This window comes from Microcebus murinus, chromosome 6, assembly GCF_040939455.1.
Source record: "Microcebus murinus isolate Inina chromosome 6, M.murinus_Inina_mat1.0, whole genome shotgun sequence".
NCBI classification, from domain to species: domain Eukaryota; kingdom Metazoa; phylum Chordata; class Mammalia; order Primates; family Cheirogaleidae; genus Microcebus; species Microcebus murinus.
Window position 1 is genome coordinate 104,236,148 of NC_134109.1, and position 27,371 is coordinate 104,263,518.

Here is a 27,371-nt window from a genome sequence, read left to right on the forward strand (position 1 = left end):
TGATTTGATTCTTTCCTCTTAAAGCAGCATTACTTGCTTAGGTTACAGGCCCAGTTTACTCATTCAACAATCTTCAGGGAGTATCTACTACTACATGCCACGCCAGGCACCATGCTAGGTGCCAGAGATACAGCTGTAAACTAAACTAGGTGCTTGCCCTCATGGGTTTACATTTTAGCTGGGAAGCCAGATAATAAACCCATAAATGTATACACCAGTATATTATAGTGCTACAAAGGAAAAAAGGAGAGAAAAGCAATAGTGACAAGGCACACTACTTTAGAAAGTGCTTTCGGCAGACACTTGAAGCCAAGTGAACTAGGAAGAGCCTTCCAGCCAGGGCAAAGACCCAGAGTGGGAAGCACAGGTAGAAATGAGCTTGATCTACACCTCTGGGAAATAGCCTATGAGAAAATGTTTTGATTACAAGTGATTGGACACATGAGAAGTAATCAGAATATCTGATTTGGTTCCAGGCTTTATTACTTAGCAACTGTGTGGGTTTGGGCAAGATTTCACTGAGACTCAGTTTCTCCATCTATAAAATGGCAAGAAGAATCCCTACCAATCCCACACCTCCATGGGACCAAATACCATAATGGGCATGAAAGTGCTTGAGAAGTCACACTGTCCTAGAGGTCCCTGTGGTTAACTTTATGAGCTCGTTTCTTACCCAAGACCTCACACCCCGGAGAGCAGATAAAGTGTTATGCAACTGGATTCCCCCACACTGCCTTGCACTTAGCTCTCAACAAATGTTTGCTGAAAAGTATTAAAAATAACCTGGGAAAATGTTCTGCCATTTCTTCTTCCTATTAAACTGTAGCACTTTGCCAGAATGCTCCAGAACAATTTCTCTTCGCCGTAATCCTTCATTTTAGGGGAAGAACCAACTGAGTCACATCAGGGCAGCATGTTGAGGGGATCGACTTCCAGAAGTGGAGACAGGAATGAGTCCCGACTACTCCAGCGAAGGCTCCATGCTCTCCACGCCACCTCGACCTTTCTCGAACGTCCTGAGAGGGCCAGGCCAGGATGCCAACGGAAGGGACCCAGGACTGTCCTAGCACAAGTCAGGGCCTCCTGGGAAAGCCCTTGAGAGCAGGAGGAAGGCACAATACTCACAACATTCCACTGCAGACTGAGAAGCCTCACTCGGTTCAGCGGCTGCACCACAGAGACGTGGGGACTGCAGCCCAGGTAAGTGGATCGCTGGTGCAAAGTCACTTCTTTTATTTTTTTCTTTTCAATTTTTTGGCTAACAGATCCGTTCTTGTGGTTTCAAAACCAAAAAGTGTAAGAAGATACACAATTCTCCCTCCTGTCCTCTGGTCTGCTCGGTTAACTACCCCACCCACTAAGCATCCCTCCAGAATGTTTACACACATGCAAATTCAGAATCTTATGTTTCTCCCTTTTACTAAAAACTAGCATATTACACTAATCTTTGCTCTGCCTCTTTTTCATAGAGTTCGTGTAACAAAGCACATAAAAAAACCTTCCTTGTTTCTTATTTTCAACTATTTTACATTGTGTGAATGTGCCATCATTTTTCTTAACAGTCCCTTGTTGATGAGTATTTGGAATGCTTCCCATCTTTTGCTATAATAAATAATTTTGCTATGTGGAGAAGCTTGCACAAGTTATTTGCCTCCACCCAGCTTATTGATGAAAGAGCTGGAATCAGATCCTGCTTCTGACCTACAGGGTGGCAGTGACAGAGCCATGGAGTCCTACAATCTAATGGGCTCACCACTGTCTTCCTATGTGCACAAGTTAACCTCCTTTCATTAGATAAATGCTACTTTTAGAACCTACCAAATGCCAGGCACAGCACCAGACATATTGAAGACATACCAGGTGCTGGGGATACAATGATAAAGGTATTCTTGCCTTCTGTCCCCAGAGTATCCAGTGTGGGAGGAACAAGCAAAAGGGACCATTATAACACATAGGGGCAATTCAGTGCCCTGAAAACCTCTGACCTTTCTGGGCCAGCATCCCTGTCTGGAAATGGGTGACCATACCTACACCTCAGGGGTGTTCCAATGGATCAAAAGGCAATGTTTGCCAAATACCCGGCAAGCAAATCCCATGCAAGGCTCCCCGTGGGTGCTCAATAAGGGGTACACCTCCTCTTGTCTCAGAAGAGTCTTGGGGACGGCAAGGGCAGCCAGGCATCCCAGGCAAAATGCACAGCACTGTCATGCCCGCTCCACAACGAGCAACACTGTTTTCTTGCAAGGAGCCTGCAACATACTGCCACTTATTTATTGAAGCAGCACCTAAGCCCCGAATTATGCCTTAGCCTGCTTTTATTAAAGAACCATTTGCCCTTCTCCCACTTTCCAGACCCTCCTCAGTATGTCTGAGGCACCCCAGGTGTTTGGCATATGTCAGAGTCATAAGGGAAAATCCAGACACATTTCTTAAGACCCTAGCACAGAGAGGCATGGGCAGGCACATGGGAAGTTGATTTTACTGGGCTATCACTGAAAGTGTAAAATAATCATTTAAATGGGGAAAAAAATAAGGAAAAAATCATTAAAACTCACATTTATTTTGTTTACTTTTATGTGCTGTATTTCACAAGAAAACATTTTTAAAAATCAGAAATTGTGGCATTGTTTGTTTTGCTTTAAGGGGAAAACAAAGGCAGGAGATTTTATGCTAGAGAAGAGAAAGCAATGGTAGTCAGTGGTCTAGAGTATTTCCATGTTATCCCAAGTAGCTCGGAGGGGGCAGGAGGTCAAAGCTGAGATTCCAGGTTAAATGAAGTGGCTTTGCACCTTGGGCTAGTTACTTAACCCTTCTGAGCCTCGATTCCCTCATCTGTTAGCATGAGAATAATCTCAATCAGCTTGCAGCGTTTCTGTATGGATTAAAGAAGAATAAATATGTCTGACACATAGGTATTCAACAGTTGAAAACAAACAAAACACATAAAAAAGATATTACGTTTTCCTCACTGTTTAGTAAAGAGATGAAAATCTAGTGTTTTCCTTTTAGAAGCTCAAAGGAGAACACTAGGCATGAATGATCCAGCCCCCATAATACCGTGAGGTCGGTTTCCTACCAGACTAATCAGTAAAGTCTTACTTCAACTAGTATCTCCTTTCAAATTTATGCAAGATGTCTGCTTCTAGATGAAACTATCGGCCAATTATGGCTCATCCTGGTCCTTGGAAGAGGCGGGTGGCCTGCCACTGTATTTGTGACCACTGACTTAGCTGCCGGCTTTCCTCCCCCATCCCCTAGGGGCACTCTGAGTCCTGTCTCACTGTCTTTGGTCCCGGCATCAGTAGGGACTGGGATTACTCCCAGCCCCCAACAAAAAGCACCTGGACCCCCAAACCAGGGTGAGAGCCTGAAAGGCCCAGATGGAATCCAAAAAGTAGTAATGGGGCTCCTCCAAGATAAAACACTGCAGTGGCTCACACCTGTAATCCTAGCACTCTGGGAGGCCAAGTGGGAGGATCACTTAAACTCAGGAGTCAGAGACCAGCCTGAGTAAGACTGAGACCCCATTTCTATATTCAATTAAAAAAAAGGAAAGAAAAGAAACACTGCTATTTCAGAAAGACCAATGGAAATCCCATTCTCATAGACAGCAAGAGCCTCTGGTTACCAAAATTGGGCAGCATCTCTGCCTGGGCAGGAAAAGACCAGCTTCAGGTAGTCAGCCCTTGCCTTGCCTGGAGGACTGACAATAGTTACAGGTGTGTTTAAATTTTCTACCCCCTCCCACACCAAGCCATAAATGAGAAAATAAATCTATTATTGTTAATAAATGCAATTTGGACGTTCAAATCTCCCAACGCGTGAGTCTTGAGGATAGTAAAAACACACTCTGGGATGAAAAGGCAAGAGGGCCAGTGCCTGCGGCTGATGTGAGCAGAGCACTGGCCAGCCGCTATGCTTTGTCCCTCTTTCATATCATTTCATCTTTCCTACAAATTACTGCATGAATTTGCACCTTAACCTTGTTGGGCATTAGCTTGCCCACCTGGGCCTTACCTTGCTTATGGGGAAGATGACTTGTAAGGTACTTCTAGATCGGATATTCCACGCTTCTGGCTCATGGGGTCAGAAATCCAGTAAGTGTAGGTCACTTGAGTGTCTGCTCAAATGCCACCTCCTCAGAGAGGCTGCCTTCCTGGACCACCCATTCCCTTTAACACAGCTCTACGTGTCTTCATGGCACTCACCACACCAGCCGCCATGCCTGTGTCTGATGGCACACTATTGACACCTCCCCCCGTGACCTGGAAGCCTCATGTGGGCAGCATAGGTTATGTGCTTGTCTAGTTCCCTGCTGTAGCTAGAATGCCTAGAACAGAGCGCCCAGTACACAGCAGGCATTCATCAATGTGTGTGGAGTGAATGAAGGAATGAATGAGTTAGTCAAGCCTACGAGTCAACAAGAAAGACAGAGATTCCAACCCTGTACCACCATTTACCATCTGGGCAACTCTGGGCAAGCCACGTAACCCCTCTGCAATATTTCCTATCTGCAGAAACCATCCCATTTCCCTGATTAACATCAGACGGTAGCCAGCCACTGCTGCTCACTATCAGGGACATGTGTGGCCATCATAAGCATCCTGAGGCTAACAAATCATTTGCCTGATACAAATCTCCTTTTCCAGGAGAGTGGGCACGTCTCAGACCTAGATCCACACTTTGCTGGAGTCTACGGCCACCCATCAACCTCAGAGGCACATTCTCTCTTCCCATCTGACTTTGCCCTGCAGTCCCTCCTGACAATGACCACACACTGGCCACTGGCACTGATGGAAGGTCCCCACAGAGGCCAACTGCCTGCCCTGAACCAAATACCCTTTTGGCATCAAGAGGACAGCCAGCATCACATTTCAGCTCCTGCCACCCCCACCCCAAACAGCAGCCCTGGAGGGCTCTCCTCTAGAAGCCTCCCCAGACTCACAGACCACGCCTAAATGTACAGACACCAGTACTCTTAACCAAGACACCGAGAGGCATGTCTGCAACAGAGCTGCAAACTAGAAGGGGGCTAACGGGCAGAACCGCTCATTGTGGCTGCAGGCCAACCTCTGCAGACAGGCTCCGTCAGGCCCACCAGAGACAGCTGGGGAGCTTTATAGAGTCTATGCCTGCCCAGTCTTCCAAGGCCACATCCAGGGCACACCTAAATCTCCACGGGGAAGGGGAGACGTGCAGGAGTGGAAGGAACGCCGGGTGGCTGTGATGGCCAGTTCCTGGCCTCCATATGAACAGGCCCCTGTGCCAAAATACACAGCCCGTTCCCACAGGCAGCCAGGGGAGGCTGCAGAGCCACATCTGCCGTCATCATGGAGCCTCCTCTGTCCCAGCTGCAGGGTCATGCTGGCGTCACACCTCAACGCTGCCCTCCGGCAGGGGACCAACCAAGAGAGGAGTCACAAACGCGCACCCAAGAGAGTGCCACAGGAACATCCCAGAGAAGAATGCTGCTGCGTGACCAGGAAGGAGGACTTTTACCTTTATGTCACCTGGGTGGACAAAAGTTGTTCCCTTTGCTCCAGTGAGTCAAGGAGGACTTCCTGGAGAAGGGGGCCTTCTCAGGAGCTGTCTGAATGAAAGATAAAGGATTAGGAGAGCCTGACCCAGATTTCTGCAGCTGAAGGGAGTCCAGAGGCAAGAAGGACAAAGATGTCACAGAAGGACAAAGGCCAGGTGAAGAGCCCCCACTCGAAAGGAGGCCCTGGAGCAGGGGACGCAGCTTGCCTGGTACCCCTCCAGTCTCACCTCCATAAAAAACTGGAGGGGTGCTCTGTCCTTCACCTGGGCACCCCCACTTCAAGCAACTCCAGGTCCAAGAACTGCTTCCACCACATACCATCTCAGACACTGAGCAAGGCCTTATTCAGAGGGCTGGCCCCACCCCCACTGCCCCTGTCTAAACAGCTCATTCAAGCCTAGGCTTAGATAGAGTCTAACCTTCAGGGTCTATCTACAGCACACACCTGCACAAACCATATTTCTCTCAGTTCTGACAATAACCCCTGCAGAGCAGGTATTAATATTATTGTTTTTTACTGTTTTGTAGATGTGGCAACCCAGTCTCAAAGAGGGGACCTGCCAACCCCCTCAACCTGCAGTCCTCAGGCACTGCACTGCACAGCGCACCTGACTGCTTGGCCAGGGCATCCTCCCTCTTACAAAGGTCCACTGGCCTCTCCATCGCCTGGAGATGAAGGATGGGCCAAGTCCAGTCTCGATAAATAAGTCCCACTCGACACTCCCAGTAGCAGCCACACAAAATACAGGTAAACAAAAAATTGAACAGACCGTGGGTGTGTGGGAACTCCCCATGGTGGAGGGGCATTGTGGGGACAGGCCAGAGTGGATCCCTGTACCCCAACAGGTTAACTCCTGCATCCTCCTTTCCTTTTTCCTGTTTTCCTCTGGTTTCCATTAGTTATTTCTTCCTCCCTGCTGGGAAGCTCTGCACCCTGCCACGATGGGGTGGTTCCCAACTGTGCTTTAGAGTCCCCTACAGAGCCTTCTAAAAATACACAGACAGGGCACCATCCTGGGAGACTGATTCAGTAGCTGGGGCAGAGCCTGGGAATTTCTTCAGAGCCTCCCCTGGTGGTTCTGGCCCACAGCAGGCGTTGAAATCTGCTTTACTGACCACGAGCCTCCTTCCCTCCTGTCTGTATGGTGTGCTCCACCACCCGAGCCCAACCCCAACACAGGAACTAGGCAACACCATTCTGTAATCATGCCCCCCACGCCTCCCCAGCCCAGGACTCAGGGACTGAATTCAAGAAATAAAGTTTGTAATCCTAGCACTCTGGGAGGCTGAGGCAGGAGGATCGCTCAAGGTCAGGAGTTACAAACCAGCCTGAGCAAGAGTGAGACCTCGTCTCTACTAAAAATAGAAAAATTAATTAGCCAACTAAAATATATAGAAAAAATTAGCCAGGCATGGTGGCGCATGCCTGTAGTCCCAGCTACTCATGAGGGTGAGGCAGAAGGATCACTTGAGCCCAGGAGTTTGAGGTTGCTGTGAGCTAGGCTGATGCCACAGCACTCTAGCCTGGGCAACAGAGTGAGACTCTGTCTCAAAAAAGAAAGTTTGCTACACAAATACTTAAGTGGCCTTTGCATAACTCCCTGCCTCATTCTGGATGCTGGGCACACAGGCCATGTCAAGAAAATGGGCTCCCCTGACCCCTCCCTTCACAGTCACACCACGTGGGATTGCTGGTGAGGCCGTGGCTGAGGGGAGAGTTGGTTACATAAAGTAGAGATGAGTCTCTCCCCTGGATCCGTGGCTCCTGAGGAAATCTGAAAGCAATCCCTCTAAATTTATAATTACAGGTCCTGGCCTACCCCCCACCAGCCCCTACGCGTGCACACGTACTGTTCTCATGACCTCTGCAGGACACAACAAATCCAGAAACCCAGACCTGGGCACTGCCGGCTGCAGACTCCCAGCACAACTTTGCTGAAGTCTCACCCCAAAACACGCAGGCCTCTCTTCTAAGCTTTACTGTGCGCCCCGCACCCCCATCCCTGCTCTTCCAGCCTGCAGCAGCAGATCCTGCCTCACTTGTTCCCAGCCTGAAGATAAGTAGGAGAAAGCCACCCACGCACCCACTGGCCCCGAGTCTATGGCTGATGGAATCCTCTCATCAGAGCCACTTCTTGATTTCTCAGGATATTTGCAGGGAGAACCCAGGGGTCTGCCTCTGTGGGACCCCAGGGATGACTGGAGGGGACTGTGGTGGATCTGTATACACAGCCTAACCAAACTGACATGTGGCAATGGAGCCCCGATTCGCTGGGGATCTCAGGCAAGCCAGTTTATCCAAGGGGGGCTATGAATGTCCCCACTCCTACTCATCAAACACCTGGGCTGGGAAGATCTTAATAAGGAAATAGTATTTGGCAAGGTATGGACATTTCTTTTACAGCATGAACTTTCATAACTGAATTAAAAATAAAACAAGCAACTAATTAGAACAGTGGTATATGACTGCCCAAGACAATCCACTGGGATGTAGGAAAAAAATATTATTAGGACTCAATATTTTTTAACTTATCCTTTTTAATTATATTTTTGGCATTATACTTTATAATGTACATATTTATATGCAGTATGTGTGAATAATCCATAACTACAAAGTAGACATACTGGGGCTCAGGTTCAAATTTTTACTGACAAGGGATGCAAAAGTCAGAAAAATTGGAAGACCACTGAGCTGAGAAAGTGTACATATCTACCCACAGGCAACTCAATCAGAAACTCACACCAGCCTGGGGTGGAGGTGGGGGACGGGGGAGATGCTGTGTTTCAGTGGCTTCATGCTTGGTTTATTGGACAGCAGATGATGAAAGTGACAAGAAGGTGTAAATACCGCGTTCCTTCACTCTGTCAGTACTTCTAGTATGGTGATCATATGCCAAGCACAGTGCTGAGCTTTGAGGATACACAATGGTGAGCAAAAGCAGGTCCCTTAAAATATGCAGTGCACCCGCTATGCAGGGGGACAGATACTAATTAAATACTCATAATCTGGAATGTATAATTACAAACTGGAGCACTTTGAAGGTGAAGTTCTTTTAGAGTTTTATAACAAAAGAATCAGACCTAAACCTGAGGAAGGAGGATGAAGGAGACAGTAAAGATGACTAGATGCTAATCAGAGGACGGTGGCAGTCATAGCATGGAGGTTTGAGGGAATGAGAGGCAGCTGGTGAGGCCAGAGCAGAGAAGGGGGACAAAGGACAGACAAGAGGAGGAGGTCAAGCAGTGGCTAGACCACGGCAGGACACTGCTGGTCTTATTGAGGATTTTGGGCTAAGAACAATGGTGAATTCTAGGTATGGGGTGACATGATTACATCTGTGTTTTGATAAGACCATTCTGGCTGAAGTTGGAAGCATGGCTTCCAGAGGACCAGCCCTGGATGCAGAAGATCAGCTGGCAAGCAAGACAGGTTATCTTAAATCGACAGGACTTGCGATGGATGGAAAGAGGACCACGAGAGTACGTGGGGGAGGTCGGCAGAGCAGGGTACACAGGCCATGGGCTCCCTCTGGACTTGAGAGCAAGATGCCGTTAGAATACCCAGGTGGAGTTATCAGGCGGGTCTCGAGCTTAGCCAAGAGGTGAAAGTCAAATCCCAGGCAGCACAATGCACCTGCAGCTGTCAGTAAGGATGAGATTTCATGGCTGCACACAGGAGAGCAAAAGGACACCAGAAACTGAGGAGTGACCGAGCCAGGGCAGATATACCAGAGACAGGGAGAGCCGAGGGGCACACAGTTCATGAAGGTCAAGGATACTGGGCACTGCTGCTGAGGTGCCATGCAAGAGAAGAAACGAAGGCTTCTGGGATTCACTGCACTATTTAGGAAACAAACCAAACTGAAGACGGCTGAGGAGTGAGGGAGGCGAGGGAGCAGAGATGGTCACAGAAATTCAGGAAGTTATAGTGTAAAGAGAAGAGAGATGGGCAGTAGGTACAGTACAGTGGGATACGCGATCCACCAAGGTAGCCTTTCAGTTTGCTTTTAGGAGGGGAGAAGCACCCTGAATTTGAGAAGAATCCATGCAAGAGGAGCCCAGGAGGAGAAAGGAATTGCAGGCACGAGTAGACAAGACCCAAAGGACTGCTGAGCTGGGAAGGAATTTAGGCGAGTCTGGTTTAGGGATTGCTTAGGAAACCAGTAGGTTTCAATTTTCTTTGTGAGGAGGACCTCCCAGCTGGGAAAGAAAGGGTGGAAGGTGACACATACCTCGTGACAATTATCCTCAGTAGAAACTACCTAGAACCCAGTGCTGAGGCTGCTCCATGATGTTTAGATGTTATAGCTATCCCCAAATCTAGAAATACCACATTTACTACTGAAATCGCTTATAGGGAAAAATAACTTCCAACAAGTATGAATCTCTAAAAAAATGTTACCTTTTTACATAATGTTTCTACTGATAAGTTTATTCTTTTTAAGTGAATGCTAGCTATGGTGATGGAGCAGAGCAGACCACAATGGCAAGCACAGCTAACACTGAGTGCTCACTGTGTGCCAGACTGTGGTAGGTACTAGCACAACCCACTTCACAGAGACCAAAGGGAAAAGTTCTGCGAGGTGAAGGGACATGCACGGCTGGAAGAGGGGACCGGCAGGACACTTCCTTGGGTAGTCTAGGTGGGAGAATCCCGGCCCACTCTCCTCCTCCCAGTGCTGAAGAGTGGGGGTGCCCCAGGCAACAAAGCCCTCCACCGCCCCTCCGTGTGCTGCACACAGGATGGGGGCCGTGGGCCATGAGGGCACAGAAAAGGAGTGGGGGAGCACAGTTGGCGGAGGGAACTCCACAACCAGGAACCTTAAAAGGCACCTGTCTGGGGTAGGAAGTGAGGATAATGATTCCTTATGCTGTGCGAAGGTTTAGAGTGGAGAAAGAGCTGGACGGAAGGAGAGTGGCTTGACAACATGAGCCACACTGGTTTAAGACAGGAAAAATCACAATTGACCCTCAGTGGAGACTTCACGAAACTACAAAAGGCATCCTCCTCTCAACCCTCCAAACCAAACGGCAAAGTATCTGGGTATGAAGATAACTTAATACCCACCTTTTAATGTCTTTCAAACATTAATAAGTAACGAAATCAATTTATAGGTCAAAATCAGCTAGTTTCCTTTTTAATGAATAATAAAGTGTTTTACAGGCAGTAAGGTAGTGAGTTGTCATTTTTTTGCAAAATGTACGGATGCGTGTACATACTGAGTAGTGATGTAAACATGTTTCTTACAATTGGGACCAAAAATTTTGAAAGCCACTGATCCAGTTCAACACTCCCATTTTAGAGTGAAGAAAACAGAGGCCCCAAAAGGCCAAACAACTTGTCCAACGTGGTTAACAGCACAGCTAAGGACAGGATCCAAGTCTTTAATAGCTCTCTGGTAATTTCCTCACCAAACCAGAATCTCCAAATGTAAATACCTCTGGGAAAAACAGCGCTGACTTTAATCCACATTAGAGTAAATAATAGTAAGTAAGCCAATCTTTAGATCTGCTGCCTGGAGCAAGTTTTGGTAAAGGAAACCGTACATGAATGAATTCAGGGGGCAGCTGTGGTGCTAAAACAAAATAAATCCCAAAATAAATCTGAGGGAAAACAAGGGGGGATGCAGGGTGTGGCACAGGAAACACAGGACAGCTTGATGCCGTAGAATAAAGACATTTTATCTTATCTACAGACTTTACATTAACAAGTACCATCAGGACAAATACCCTCTACAAGTAGGCTGCTGCCATGTCTGGGGAGGTGGCTCAGGACTGTGGGTGCTTTGCCCATCCAGTTTCCGTAAGTTTTATTAAATGAGAAGTTCTGAATAACAGATGCCTTCACCAATCTCCATCCCTACCAGACTCCATCTCTTTAATGAAAACGTCATTGTTGGGCATTCATTTGTCATATAATTATGTTTCTATGTGATACAAGATTCAGAATCAGGTCCATGTTTCCCTACTCTGGGGGAGGACAGCAATGGTTTTGGGGGCCTGGGGGAGGGCAGATCCTAGGAGACTAGAGAACCAGCTAAAGCAGGGGGTAGACAGCCAAAATAGGGGTTAGGGGAGGGAGGCGGCAGCAAACTTCTCTAAGGGAGCACCCCCTCTGGACACCAGAATAATGAGCCTTCTCTTAAACCAAGTCAGAATTCAGGCCAGACAATTGGGCCAAGTTCATCCCACCAGGGCCCAGTCACCACTCAGCAACAAGCTCTCTGCTCCTTTCCTAAGTGACTGCACCAAGGTAGAGAGGGCGGGCACAATGGTAAGGGGACATCTGACAAGGATCATACACAGTCTCCGTACAGGCTCACCACAGCTCCAAAGTTTTTACTTCACTGTGGAGTAATTAATTTGGACTGAAGCTCTGGCGTGGCCAGCCCTAGGATTACAAAGGACTGCAGACTGTTTAAGTCTAGAGTAAGTCACCACGAGAGGCTGGTGGTGCAACAGCGGCCAAGAGAGGGAACTGGGTTTGTAGTTTGTTGTCATAGCACAGGCTGCCATTATGGGGACTAGGATTTGTCCCCTTGAATTTATCTCCTCAGCCTGGCCAATCTTATATCCATTCCTTCTACTCATTAGCTCAGGCACAAGAGGCTAGAGGGAAAATTAGGACCCTGAAACTCAAAGCCACTTTGCTGCTGGTTCATTCCCCAGGAAATATGCTCAGTGCAAGAGCAGCACCAAAGCTAGAGATTCCAGTATTATCTGCAGTTTTCAGTGATCTGTGCCCTGAGAGTCTGATGTTAGCTACTGGGCACACAGTTGCCACGCCTTAGGCAGGCCTCAAAGCTCCTTCCCTCTACCTCTGATAAGACATCTAGAATTAAAGAGTATCCATGTAAGTACAAAATACACAAAAATTTTTTGAAATATTCGGAACTTCTCTAGAAAAGAGGAGTGCTCAATACTAGATAGGTAACAAAGACAATGTCTCTTCCTATGGAAGTCCTTAGATTAAGGGTGATTTCCACTAGGCACCAATAAGTCAAAGGGCACATACACAGGAATCTGGAAGATGGCACACTAATATATGGCTTGCTTAAACAAAACAAGAGAGAGAGAGAATTTCCACAATTCTTTTATTGATAAAATTCAAAATATATTGAGTACAATTTCTTTTTTGTAATGCAGGTCTGCTAGTGAGACAAGTAAAATTCTTTTGGAGGGGATAACATTTCACTTAATTGGGATTCAAAGTTAGTGTTCCATATAATCAAATTGACTGTAATGTTTATATATATAAATTATTCTTAACTCATGGGCTACAGCTCAGCTGTAGTTTGACAACCCCAGTGGTAAACCTATGCCTGGGGGCAGAGCCCAGGAATTTGCATTTTACATGCTCCTCAGGCAATTCTGGTAATGGGCAATGTTAGGGCCCCAATGGGCTATACAAATCCTCAAAGTTCCTACTGTCCAGCAAAGGGGCCTCTGATTTTACAGAATCCAGTTCTGCTACCTGCCAGTTGTTTGACCTCTCAAAACCTTAGATTATTCATCCTCACAATAGAGAGATCGCACAACCCTTAAGGAGTTGTTGGGATGATTGAGTGAGATCATCCATGAGATGTTAGTAGTATGCTATGTCCCAAATACTAGAACAGGCCAATTTTGTTCAGTTTTTTGGCTATAGATGCAGACTGCATAAGAGTAGCTCCTGCTTGTCTTCTCATTACCCAAAATGTGTCCCCCAGCACCTAAAAGGCCAGATTCATTTCAGCCTAACCAGATGTGATGTACTAAACCAAATTAAATGTATGGCTTCCCCCTTAAAATGACAATCTGCAGTGCCTCTGGTCCTAAACCACACCCCCATTTTCACCAGGGAGACTACCCAGTCTTTATTACAATATGTTCAATTAACAGGAAACCCGCTCCCTTCATAAGGTGGCACCCCTGAAAAGTTGGAGGGGAAAAAAGCTCTTCTCCACAGTGTCTTACAAAAAAAGGTGCTTCAAGGCAAGCAGTAGAGTGTACAGGCTGAGTATGCAGACTGGCTGTCTGAGACTGAATCCTGGTTCTGCTACTCACTAGTCATGTGATAACCCTCCATGCCTTGATTTCCTTACTTGTTATATGAAAATAACAATAGTACCTACTTCACAGCACTGTTGTAGGGACTAAATTAATATGTATAATCCACTTAGAAATGGGCCAGACACAGCATGGATGCTATGTAAGCATTAGCTGATATTGTTGTTGTTTGTTGTTATTCTAAAGCCCCAGAAGCTCTAAGTCACGCCTTGCAGCATATCTCCCTGAGAATAACACTATCACATACCGAGCACTCACTGAGGGCCAGATCAAACCAGTTTTGTTGCTACTTACTGATTAAATGGGATTATTGTTCCCATTTTACAAGTGAGGAAACCAAGCTTCAAAAAGGTAGGTTAAATTAATCTGCCCAAGGTCACAAGGGTAGGTTAAACAAATCATCCTACCTCCTCGTGGCAGGGGGAATTCAAATCCACATCTGTGTAGTCCCAGAGCCCAGCTTCACCATGGAGCCCCCAGACTCAAAACTACCATCAGCACCAGCACCCAGTAACAGAGCTCAACTGACCGTGACTATACGGAACTCACGCTCGATTTTCTGCCTGTGAATTCCTGGTTGGCTTGCATAAACAGAAGTTAATATCATGCTACTTGAACCCAATTAGGCAGTAAGTCAGCCTGGAAAACATCATGCGATGTATTCCAAAGGTCAAGTAAAAGCTGGCTTCCAAGACAGCCTTTGCTGGACACCGCCATGAAAGTTAGTCTCTATGTCGACATCAGAGTTCAACTAGTGAGGTGCTTAACCAGCACCTATATGGGCTTTTTAAAAGTCCCAGAGAGATAGATGACAGCGTCCGGAGGACGCAACACGACAAATTTTCTGGCTCTTAAGTCAATAGCCAGAGAAAGACGGTTTACATTTTCAAAAGCAAACTTTATTCCCTCTCTTTGGGCTTAGGATCACATTCACTATCGTAGCTGCCGTCCCCTATGCAAAAATAAAAAACGGAAGGGACAAGAAAAGAGCGAGGGGGCCTCCCTACCCCGCAGGGCGCTGCAACACCCACCTGAGACGCGGAGCTCGACCTACCTTCCCGGAGAGCCCAGCCCAGGAGGGCGTTTCCCCAACACAACGACAACTCTTCCCTCCCGGGTAGGAGGCTGCCGTCCTTGGCTTCGGTCAGGGCCACTAGAGTCGCGTGTGCGACCCCCTCCCCCAGCCCTAAGAAACCTCTAGTTTAATTTTCCTCTCACCCTGCCACTTCCGCCGAAGGAGCAAACACCACAGCGAACGGTTAGTCCTTAGGCCACATTTAACTGCGTCTAGAACGCCTGCAGGAGGGACGGCGAGACACCCGAGAGCAGGGCGGGGAGGCAGGGAGCGCGATGTGGGGGGACACTTGCGAAGAGGATCGTCGTCCTCGCAGTGCAACGGCCGCCCCGGCGCGCCAGCCAAGCCTCAGGCCGCTGGCGCGGGGCGAAAACCCCCAGCGGGGCCCAGAGCACAACTGGGGGTCCCAGGAGCCCGCCCCCCCTGCCGCCTCCGCGCCGAGGCCGTCGGGGCGATGGCGCAAGGCTCCGCTCCCCCGCCCCCCACAGCGACAACAGCCTCGGTGACAAAATGGCAGCCCGGCGCCCGGCAGTCGTGCCACAGGCGCGCAGGGCCTCGGCGGCTGCCCCCGCCCCCCAACAACGCCACGGCGCCCTTCGGGCCCAGCCCCGGGCGGGCCTAGCAGTTAAAAATCCTGTAACAAATAAAACACCTGGAGCTGGAAACCAGCTCGCGAAGGCAGGAGGCCCGCCCGCCGGCACCCACGCCCCGGCCGGCTCGAACGGCGCCCCCGCAGCCCGCCCGCCCGCGCCCCGCGCCGCATGGAGCCCGAGCCCGAGCCCAGCCCGAGCCCGCATTCCGAGCCCCGCGCGCCGCGCCGGCCGCGCCGTGGGGGAGGGGCGGGGCGGGCTGCGAGAGACCCGGGAAACATGGCTGCTCGTCCTATTTCGGCGTCGCGGCGTGGCCACCAGCCCCCGGATCCGAGTTGGGAGAGGTTCCGAAGGTGGGTGTGTGGGGGCCGGGGGAGCGCGGCGGGAGGGGCGCAGGGGGCGCTCTCCCGGAGTTATTTGTCTTAAGAACGATTTTTTAAAAATACAGTTCCTCCTCCCCCACCCCTTTTGTCCCTCTTTCGCTTTCTCCCCTCCCCCCAAATGTGCAGAAAGTGCCCCCTCCCCCGCCACCCGCGCCCCACCCCGCCTCGAGGCAGGGGGCCGGCGTGTGGGCCGGAGCCGCGCGGGCGAGGGGGCGAAGCGTGAGAAATCGCTCCAGCTCGGCGCCGCGCCCCTCCCCCCGCACACACTCGGGAAGTTTAAAGAGCCGGTTCGACCCGCTTTCGATCTCGCTCCCAGTTGGCCGGCGGTGTTGACCGGGCTTGCCGGGCGAACGTCGCCGCCACGGCCGGCAGCCGCTACCCCGGCCCCGACTTGGCGCCCTTCCCCCTCCGCACAGGGGGCTTCCGGAAAGTACGCGGGAAGACCGGGCCCGGCCCCCTCCCCCACCACCACGCCCAGCCCCCAAAGGTCCGGCTCCGGGTGCGGACGGAGGCCGCCGGGGAAAGCCGAGGCGCCCGCGGACTGTTCGCGGAAACTCCAGCCTCCGGCGGCACCCCTCTCCCCGCCCTGCGCGCCATAAGGCACTCGCACGTCCACGGTCCGCAGCTGCGTTGCGATGGCAAGGGGGAGACAAAAAGGATCTTGTTTTCAAAAGTCTCACTCAGGTTCGGGGGAGGAACTAGGCAAAGAGGAAGCAAGGCCTGCCTTCCCCCGGGATTCGGGTTTCACGGGCCGGAGGGGCGTCGGGGCAGCGCAGTGCTGCCCAATCCCCAACTCGGGGGAACCCCGGCCACGGAGGCTGGGCGGGGGTGTCCGCCGGCCCCGTCACCCCGGAGGCGCCGCGTGGGGAGCTGGCCGGCGTCTCCACGCCAGACCCGGGGGCTCCACCGCGGAGCCGCCAACTCGCATAAAACACTCGTGTTTGCAAGCGAGAGCGAGACGGAAATCAAAACGAGCGTTCCAGTCGCCCCCCGCACCTTCCCCTCCTCGGCCTGGGCTTCCGCCCGCGCCCCCAGTCCCCACCCGAGCAAGTTTCCTCCGGCCGGCTCCCGCGCTGCCCAGCGACGGCGGCGGCGAGGGCAAACTCCCATCCGGAGCTGCGTGCTCGCCGCGCCCGCAGGAACGCGGACCCAGCCAGCACCACCGCGGGCGCCGGCTCCGGGCAGTCGCGTCCTGACAAAGTTTCCCGAGCCCGTCTGTCAGCCGGGCGCCGAATGGCTGCCGGGAGCCCGCCCCTGAGAGCGGCGGCCAGGGGTGCGAGCCGGGGCGCCAGGGCCCGACGGCCGGCATCGCGGCGAGGGGACCGGACGCAGCCTGCGGGCAACTTGCACTGGCGACCGCGCGAGGTGGGCAGGCGCGGGGATTATCTGTGCCTCGGCACGTTCGAAAATCCCTCCCCTCCTCCCAGTCTATCCTCCCTTCGAAGGAGAGGAAGAAACATCAGCATCTGGCCCGAAGGTGGGGTGGAAAGAGTGAGGGAGCGAGAGGAGGAGAGGCAGGGAGGCAGAGAAAGGGAGGGAGGGAGAGAAAGGGCGCGTTCACGAACACTACAAAGTTACAAATATGGCTCCCCCGTCTCTCGCCTCATCACTGCAAAGAAATGAAGACGCACTTTAAACTCGAGCCCTTCCCAACTCCGCGGCAGCCCCCTCCCCACGCGCTCTCCCCGGGGGCCTCGGCCCACATTTATCAGAAACTAAACCGGACTCGCGAAGCCCGAAACTTATTGTGTGTGCGAGCGAGCGGCGAGAGAAAGGGAGGGGGGCGCGGGAGGGGGGCGGGAAGGGGGATACATTTATAAAATATAAACCCCCTTTTTGTTGTTAAATCCGGGAGGCAGCCCCTCTCCTCCTCCTCCCTCGTTAATCTTCCCCCCAGACGGAGTCACGGGAGCAGCGGGCTCCGAGGGTTATTCGCCTCGTTCTCCCCGACCCAAACGCGTGCGCCCGCTGGCCCCGATGGGTGCACACTCGCACGCACACTCTCGCACCCACACTCGCACACGCGGGGCACACGCACAGGTAGTCACACACCAAGGGCAGCGGCGGCGGCAGCCGGAACAGGCTCGGATGGCATTGCAACCCCAGCCCTGCAATTCATTTGCAGTCCGACCTCCAAACCCGCACCTCCCGGGCGACCCCCCTCAAAAAAAGTGCCTCCCCCCGACGCACACACACACACAAAGTAGGAGAATGGACCGACAGAGATATTTTTGGCAAATGCTCACATCAGAGGGCGTCCTGTTCCGCAGCTCTAAATGGATCCGTTTGTCCATCTCCATCTCTCGCGCTCGCTCTCTGCAGAGGCTCCCGCGCCGGCGGAATTCAATCAATAAACCCCGAACCCACGGCCGCGCGTTTTAGGACTTTGAAGGCTCAACCAGCTCCGCTCGGTTCTCGAGCCCCCAGCACCCGCGGCGCACACTAACCTGATCACCGTGGAGGCGGGATCTGCGGCCGCGGACGAGCGGCAGCAGCTTGAGCCAATCGCCGCCGAGGGTCTCCGGGCAACAGCCAATGGTGGCGGCGGCGGGGGGGGGAGGGACCAATAGATGGACTGCGCAGCCGGCCAGGGAGGCTCAGCCATTTGGTTGTGGTGCCGGAGACGGACCCCTTTAGATTTCGGGGCGGCCGAGGAGCGCGGCGGCAGCTCGGTGGCTGAGTGAGGGGGGTGGGCGGAATGGCGGGGGAAGGGAAGGTGACTGTGCCTCGAGGGCCGAGCAGCCTGGCCTCGCCAGCCCGCCGCCGCCTCTGCGTTCGGCCGGGGGCGGGGCCGCAGGTGCGTTATGCGAGGGGGAGGGGCGCGGCCGCAGGGGTCGGTTTGGGGTCCCCGCCGGGCCGACGGCTTCGCCGGGCCCACCGGGGCCTGCCCGCTCCGCACGACGGGCTTGCGGTAGGAGGTGGGTGGCGCGAGGTCTGGAGGCTGCCGGGCGGGCGGGACGAGGAGAGGCCTGGAAAGGGGGAGGGGTCAAGGGTGCAGCGCGGGGGAGGGGCTCGTCATATTCTGGGTCCGGCAGGTCGCGCTGGGGGAGTGTAGCCCGCCACCACCTCCGCCGCGCCCTCCGGCCCCCGGCCGCGGCTCGTAGCCAGCACGCCCCTTCCCCTCCCGCCTCGTCCAGTCAGGCCGCTGCTATCGCCACCCCTCGAATAAACAAGTAAATAAAAGCAAGATGCTTCCACCTTTGGATGAGTTACTGCGCGGTCTCGACCCTCCCCACGAAGGGGCATTTCATTTTGCCGTCATATAAGATCATCTGGGAAGAAGATCACCAAGAGGCACCGAGGATCTTGTTTAGGCGAAAAATGAATGAAGACCATGGATTAAGAACTGTTGCTGGATATATAGAATATTAAAACGTGGGAAAAGAGGGTGCTAATAACTCCTGGTTTTCTGGACCAAACATAATTTATGGGCTTTAGACACTTAGTGAAAAAGAACGGCGCACAGTTTATTCTAATCGTCCATCTGAGTCATTTGGTTCGATTTGGGTTGCCAAGGAAGCGCTAAGTGGAGCACTTTCTCCAGGCTTTTCGGTTTGCTTGTTTTGGGTATTTTTGAATCACATTAAGTTTTAAGAGACCTTAAAACCCTGATTCCCACTGGGTTACCAAGTTCTTATGGCTCTAAATTGGCTTCCTATGGTTGTTAATAAATCACGGAGGTGATTGTCAACAAGGATAGATACATCCTTACTTTACCTTTCCACACAACTGTATTTCAGTGTCTATTTCTACATGTCTACACTCTTACCCACATACCCCAAGGTAGTTTCTTCTTTTTGGATACATTGTGTTTATTTTTCAGAGACGTGGGTTTAAGGGAGTGATAAATCAGTATGTATGTATGTTGCAAATTTAAAATATTGTTACATAACACCAATACAGTTTCATTCTTAAACATAAAATTTAGGAAGAATTAAAACGTGATAGAATGTAAATAAAACACATAGAATGCTTACACATTGGGAAGAAGCTGTAGTAACTTTAATATTGCAACCTGATGGATTGCAAACGTAAAGTGCTGCAAATAAGCATTTTACTCGGTAGATTTTTCAGATAAAATAAGAAATGGAATCTGAAATATGATGTTTACTCCTTGAGTTGCTGGGAAGTGCAAAATAAAAATTATGAAAAATTAAAATTATTAAAAATTAGTCATTGTTTTATTTCATCTGAGTATAAATAGTATAATTTATTTGACTTGTTGACTTAGCTGACATATGTGTCACCCTCAGATTTTGTTAATCTTATTGAAGCCTATTTCTGTAGTTGGAATTTATTCTTTTTCAGTTGTATTGGCTTCTTTTTAAAACGTGAACACCAAATTACCTGCCTCTTCCCATTGAGTCAGTTGTTATTTCTGGTTATGATATTTAAGGCTGTTTTCAAACAGAGCTCTTCATTAAAAACAAGTCAATATGGTGTGTACAATTTATGTAACATAGGAGTCCTGAAGTTTATGTTCTCTTTGATGGTAAATGCTCATCTTCAATGTAAAATTTTAACCACGGTTAATACCACATAGCTAGCAATGCAATATGAGACCGTGTTTTCAGAGGAGGAATCCTTTGAAAGCAAACCAATCAAATGCAGAGATGTGCCACATCCAGCTCTGCTGAAAAGCAGCAAATAGCTCACTTTAGCATACAAGGGCTGAAGATAAAGACTTCGAAAGATAAAACCCCCATCAAAGGAAGTATACAGAAACAAACTAAAATTAGGATTGAAAAAAATCATGGCCTGATCACTAAATCAAAATATTAAATGTAACAGTTGGTTTTAGAAGCATCTTACCTTATACATTTTAATGAGAGCTTTTGTATTAGTGTTAGAAAATTGAAAGAAGGCTTTACTGGATGTTACTCAATACAGAAGTTGAAATATCCCCAAAGCATATATAACCAATGGAATACTTCCCATTTTCCCAACATACTTTGAAAGAAAAAATTTTCTCTGTTACAAATAGATTTAGTTTATTTTATTTTTGAGACAGAATCTCAATCTGTCACCTGGCTAGAGTACAGTGGTGTCATCATAGCTCACTGGAACCTCAAACTCCTGAGCTCAAGCAATCCTCCTGCCTCAGCCTTCCTGAGTAGCTGGTATTGTAGGTGCACATCACCATGTCTGGCTTTTTTTTTCTGTTTTTGGGGGGTTTGCTTTTGCTCAGGCTGGACTTGAACTCCTGACCTCAAGTGATTCTCCCGCCTCTGCCTCCCAGAGTGCTAGGAAAACAGGCATGAGCCACATGCTCAGTCTACAAATAAATTTATCTGTAGTTCACTTGTAAGGAAATCTTAATATGATTTTGATCTTTTGTTATCAAGAGGAAATAGGACTATAACACAGCTAAAGCTGACCCATTTGCTCCACATGACTTGACCAAATATTTTTAAAAAAATAAATCTACCCTATATTTCTTGTTTTACAGGTTGTTTCTTAAGTTACATTCTATTGCACATGATAGTAAATAAGTGCTCTGAATAGCTGTGCATATCAGATAATATAATAAGAAGCCTGATATCAAGGAATCTTGGCTGAATTGTAAAATGGAGTGGGAACAGGTGAAGTTCCTAACTACTGAGTGATTCTACAATAGAGATTAGGTTACGAAAGATGTAGAATGTCTAACCTCTGGAACTGGGTTTGATTCACACTGAGAAGAATAAATGAGACACACAAAGTTTTGCCCCCTAGAGAGAAAGATGGGCAAGGAAGGAAAGCTATCTTCCTGCCTTCCAGAGTATTTTCCATCAAGAACCATTCCAAACAAATGAACAGCCTGTTTTGTTCTCAAAGACATATAAGCAATGGGTGTCCTTAGCCTCTTTGATATGTGTTGGAAAGTACTGTTTTATAAATACAGACACACATGGTGGCTGCTGCCATTTTAGCTCCTTTACCCTTGTTTGGGCTCTAAAGATGGAGACCCTTGGTTGGCATCCTTTTTGAGTCAAACTAATATATTCACAGTTCAACTTTTTGTTCTTCAGCCTCAATCACATGGACTGGAACCTCGCCACAGTACTCTTACCTACGTCATGGTTCTGCTTGGACCCCAAAGACAATGATATGGAAAAACTCCAGCCTAATTATATTCTCTTTTGTCTGTATATATAAATAGCTTTTAGAAATGTAGATTATTCTTTTGAAATCCATGGTAACAAATGTGAAGACTACTACATTTTGATTTGAATAACAAAATAATGTTGAGGCCTAGGATCTAAAAAGTTAAATATTCCTAATTTCTTTACCTTAGTAAAGCATTGAATGAATAATTTTTAAAAAGAAATAATTTTTTAAATGGATTGAATAGTGAAATATTCCTCATTTGCTTTTGCTAATAAAGCATTGGATGATTTTTAAATGTAAGTTTTTAATCTTCACATGTATAATTTGGGTAAGAAAAATTTTTTTTAAATGTTTGAATAGTTACCTTATCAATGGGTTGGTCATGGAGAAAAAGCACTGCATGAAAACAGTGATTATATGTGACTTTAAACTAGTAAGCTCAGCAGGATGGTGTGTGCCTAGAGTTGCAAGTGTGAGGGAAGCTGAGGCAGGAGGGTCAATTGAGCCAAGGAGTTTGAGACCAGCCCAGGCTACATAGTGAGACTCTATCTCTTAAAAAAATAAAATAAAATAAACGAATAGTAGAAATCTTATACTCAGCTTAGAGATGGTTTATTGTGAAAAGGAAAAAAAAAATCACCTGCACACTTGTTTGGAAATCACTAGACATGTTGTGAATCCATTTCTTAAATATATTTATTAAAGATAATTTGGGGATATCAATCAGAGAAAAGTTTGTTTGCCATTCATCAGGAAGAAAACTAGAGCTTCAAGCTCTTATTTTTAGTATTAAAATATGGCAGTAAAGGAAAGAAATAAATGCCTTAAAAGCAAATAATGGAATGAAGAGCTATAGAACAAAGACTGTGACTAAAGGCAATTTAGGTTGAAAAAAAATAGAAATGCAATTAATTTAGAGTCTACTAATTTGTTTTAGTCCTCCTGGGGTTGAAGTTTACCTTCATGAAGAAAAGGGTACTAAAACTCATTACAGTATAAGAGGTAGAGATCAGACTTTCTAAGAAGTTTTAATATCTTTACTATTTGCAAATAGTATTTATAATTTTGAACATGCATAGTAAAATTGTCCTCTCAGATTCTCTGCTTTGTAATGGCAGTTATTATCAGTACCTCTAAGTAATGATCTATTTTTAAAAATATATTCTACAACTCTTCTTGAATTAGAGATTAATTTAAAATGTAGTCTGAGAAATGAGTAAATTTTTAATTGTATTTCTAGTTGAAATATTGGATCTTTTCAAGAGAGTATGTGTGTACTCTAAACTTTCTCTGGAAATTCTGGATCTTAGCAACCTTAAGATAAAATTTTGAATTCGCTTGCACGTGACCAAATGAGATAGCCATGATAGGTGTTTGAGGCTTTTACCCAGGAGAGGAACACATGTTTTATTCTCTTGGATTGGCCTTGTGACCCAATAATTTACCTGAGATTATCTTATATGCCCTCTTGTGTAGGATAATTATCACTTCTACGTATATTTATGCAAAGGCAACCTGATGAAGTGTGATAAACACTTTTCACTAGACTGGACCAACTCATCATGTCAGTGCCCACGTGGAGGAGCAATGCTGCAGCTGTCGCAGAAGAGCAAGCAAACTCAGGATGTAAGTGTGTGAAGGTGTGTAACGGACATGTCAGCCATGGCATCGTAGCACTTTTATAATAGCAGAAGGAAGGAAAGAAAAAAAAAGAGAAGGGAGGGAGAAAAGGAAGGAAGGAAGGGAAAGAAAGGAAGAAAGAAAAGAAAAGAGAAAATTCATATGCCCAGGGAAAAAGTCTGGCAGGGTATGTACTAAAAAATGTTTTTGAAAATTTTTTTAAACAATGGCTCTGTATGAGTGATGAAGTTAAAGTGTTCTTTTGGTTTGAGGGTATATTTGTATATATTTTTAAAGTTTTCTTAGTTGATAAGTAATTTTTGCAATAAGAAAAACAGTTATTTTTAACAGAAAATATAGATGTAGTTGATAACTGGGATGTTTGTGCTAGTCAGAACTTTTGGTTGAAGGCAACAGAAATTTACCCTGACCAATGCAAGCAGAAAGCAATTTTTATGAGGCCATCACAGAGCTAAAGAAGAACAAGGCCCAGGAAATGAGCAGGAAACAAGGGAAGCCGGGCAGCCTGAAGCACAGCCAGGATGGCACTCTAGGTAAAGTCTGCAGAGGACCCCACACCGCAAAAGTCATCTCTATGCTGTGGACTCTGCACCCCACCATGGCTGCAAATGATCTCTCAGCATCCTGCATTTTTGTGTCACTCCCTCCAAGTTCAAAGCCCTTGGCAGGAACATTTGCAAATGCCCCAGCTGTCAGGGAAAAAGATGATCTGCCCCCTTTAGCTCGCACAGTGGGATGTGTGACCCTGCCTCCTGTCTATTTTAGGATTCTGCCCAAACAAAGAGTGTTCTGGTGCTAGGTGACCAAAACTAAAAATCCACCAACATGTTCTAATAAAATCATACTGTGAAAGTTGTCTAATGATCCACATTACCCGCATCTTAGCTTCTCTCCCGCTCACTACTACTTACCGGGAAGAGACTGCCTCACCTACTGAGGATCAATCTAAAGCAGAGCTAATATCTGAAATCCTATTTTCCTTTCAGATGGTTCCCTATCCAAATCCTAGGTCAAAAGAAACAATATATTATTGTTGATGTCAATAAAAAACTTAAGAAAGCAGAGCTGACGATAACCTTAGGACTTTAAGAGAAAATATCCCCAGTAGAGATATTTGATTTTAAATTACAAGGAATTTAGTCCTAAGGGATAATCTAAATATAGGAATAATCTACATGTTATATTTCATGAATAAATGCAGAGATCTGTAGATACCAAATGACATAAGATCTTGAGTAGTGATGGATTACTGCTAATGAATTTCTATCTGCTACTCTAAGCACATGTTCAGGTTCAAGTGCAGAACTAAGCAGAAGGGTATGAGATTTGTAGTCAAAATATTAGAAGTAGGCAAGTGGTCACAGGCCAAGGGCTCCCAGCAGGATACCATGACTTGAAGGACAATTTTGAAGCAAAAACGATGATGGTGAAAGAAACACAAAAACCACAAACACATCAAAGAGGCATGTGTTTCTATATTCCTGGGAACAAAGAGGAAGATCATCAAGGATGTGCTTGTGGAAAACATTAATACTGAAATATTGTCTTCTTTCCCATCATTTCGGGTCAGTTAGCTTAGATTGCTTTTCAGCTAGAAAAAGCAAATAATACCATTGCAAGGACTCTAAACAATGTTATAGACATTCAACTGGTTTTCAGTTCTATTAAAGCATGGTTTAACTGTGACATGAATAGAAGTTCTTTATAAATGCCAAGAACTTCTTTACAGAGAAGCAGGGCTGAAGACTCTGTTCACTGATAGACAAAGTGTTCTTCACGACCAAGTGTTATGTTTATTAGACTTTAACTTTTCTCAGACGATTTAATGCAAATTACGGCAGACTACTAATCGTTCAACAAAATCCATTTCCTCTTCTTCCTGAACACAAAGCTTGACTGTGCTTCCTAGATGCTCTTGCAGTTAGATGGGAACTGGGATCTGGCCCAGTTGAGGGTAAGTGGAAATGATGTTGCCACTTCAAGGCCTGGCAGCGCCAATGCATGCTGGCTGAGCTGGAGGGACCTTAGAAACCTCATGTTCATGCGGTGGAACCTCCCTCAGCCTGTGTCTCTTAGGAGAGCCATTCCACCAGCCTATTCACCTGCCCATCAAGAAATAAACTGTGCCCAAGATGGAAACTTTTATAGGGCTGTGGCATTATAGCTTTGAGTCTGTCACTGTAGCCTATGCTAACTAATACACTAATAAAGTTTCTTTTTTCAGTCTTAGTTTTCTATTTATGTATGATTTTGCAGATGAGTTGTAAATTTGAATATTGTTATATTTGCAGTGCATCTTTGAGTTTACAGGTTCAAAGTACCATACAACAGAGATAAAAGGATTGCATTACATATTAATAACAAGTACTTAATGAAGAAAAGAAATAACATACAAATATATCTCTTTCCCCCCAAACTTAGTGCTTGGCTCATAATAGGTATAAAATAAATGTCTGTTTTCTCATCAGGAATGAGCCAGCCCCCTTCCCAAGTTGCAGACTGACATGGTAATGGCTCATTGGCCGTTTCCAAACAGCTGTCCTACAGCAACAACCACACAACATTTCCAAAACTAATCTTCCCAGCCAGCCTCTGCCTGCTCTACCTCCACCACAATACCACTCTCCTCCTGACTCCCCTGTTTCATCAGTGGCATCCTTGGAATTGTGCTCTGTTGACTCCCATAGGCAAATGGTCACCACCTCGTCCTCTAATTTTTTTAAACTATCTTTCCTCCTTGGAGCCCCTCTTTCTCATCACTGTATCCAAGAGAGCTCCCAGCAGCTGCACTCTCCCCCATTTCTAAATCTACCCTCTGTGGCAGTAGTTCCCAGGCTTCTGGTTTTCTCACCAATAACATTTCAAAAAAGTGCTTGAGGACCAACATAGAATTTCCAACTTTTAATTTTTGCCAGATAAAAATATTCTTTCAAAAAACTATCATTTATTTTTCTATAGACTATTTTTAAAATGGTAATGTAGGGAGGACTCAGCTTGAGAATATAGGACAGTCCTTCAGAATATAGGACAGAATGGAATTAAATTCTGTTCTCATAAAATTTTATTTTATGAGAATTTGCTACATTGTCCAAGATCAGGTAGTTGGAAACACTTGTTTAGCCCAGCACTGGCCCTGTGGTCTGATATCGTCTTGTGGCTCCCCTGAGGCGGCAGTGCTCCTCTGATCAACAACTGCCTCTCTGGTTCCCTGTGTGTTGCTCTCCCCACCTGGCGTTTAAGCTCCCAACAAGGAGACCCCACACTACCTTTCCAGTGTTATTTCTAATTTCCAGGCAAATTAGACCCTCTGTTATTCCCTCTTCTTTCTTTTTTTTTTTTGAGATAGAGTCTCACTTTGTTGCCCAGGCTAGAGAGAGTGCTGAGGCATCAGCCTAGCTCACAGCAACCTCAGACTCCTGGGCTCAAGCAATCCTGCTGCCTCAGCCTCCCGAGTAGCTGGGACTATAGGCATGTGCCTCAATGCCTGGCTAATTTTTTGTATATATATTTTTAGTTGGTCAATTAATTTCTTTCTATTTTTAGTAAAGACAGGGTCTCGTTCAGGCTCGTTTCGAACTCCTGACCTCGAGCAATCCGCCTGCCTCGGCCTCCCAGAGTGCTAGGATTACAGGCGTGAGCCACCGTGCCTGGCCTCCCTCTTCTTTTCTATCTTTGACTATGTGATTCTTTCACCTTGTCCACTCTATCCTTTCTTCTCCACCAGTCAAAATCATACCTAAAAGTTAAGACCAAACTTCATGCCAGTTCCTCCATGAAAACTCTGATGATCCTTTCTACCCACGCAACCAACAACTTTCCTCTCCTGGAACTTTCATAACACTATAAAGTATAGCAACTTGCCACTTACTTCCACATGCTGTCTCTTTACCCTTCCGACAAAATTACAAAAATCCTTGAAGATAAGAAAAATGTTTGACTCATTTTTATTACCCTTCATTATTTGAGCATTAGATATTCAATATATATTTAGTGACTAAATAAAT

At 47.3% G+C, this 27,371-nt stretch overlaps 1 protein-coding gene across 2 annotated transcripts in view; it reads right to left on the reverse strand.

Annotated features, from left to right (window-relative positions):
* ANP32A (acidic nuclear phosphoprotein 32 family member A) overlaps positions 1-18,096 on the reverse strand; it is a 39,156-nt gene extending 21,060 nt beyond the window's left edge. Inside the window, exon 1 of one of the 2 annotated variants that reach the window (XM_012768352.3) lies at positions 17,883-18,096. In XM_012768352.3, the coding sequence (XP_012623806.1) occupies positions 17,883-17,936 (54 nt within the window). In that variant the 5' untranslated portion in view covers positions 17,937-18,096. Of the gene's footprint in view, positions 1-16,678; positions 16,995-17,882 lie in introns of those variants that run through there. The other variant, XM_012768351.3, reaches the window with a different exon arrangement.
* Between the last annotated feature and the right edge of the window lie 9,275 nt (positions 18,097-27,371).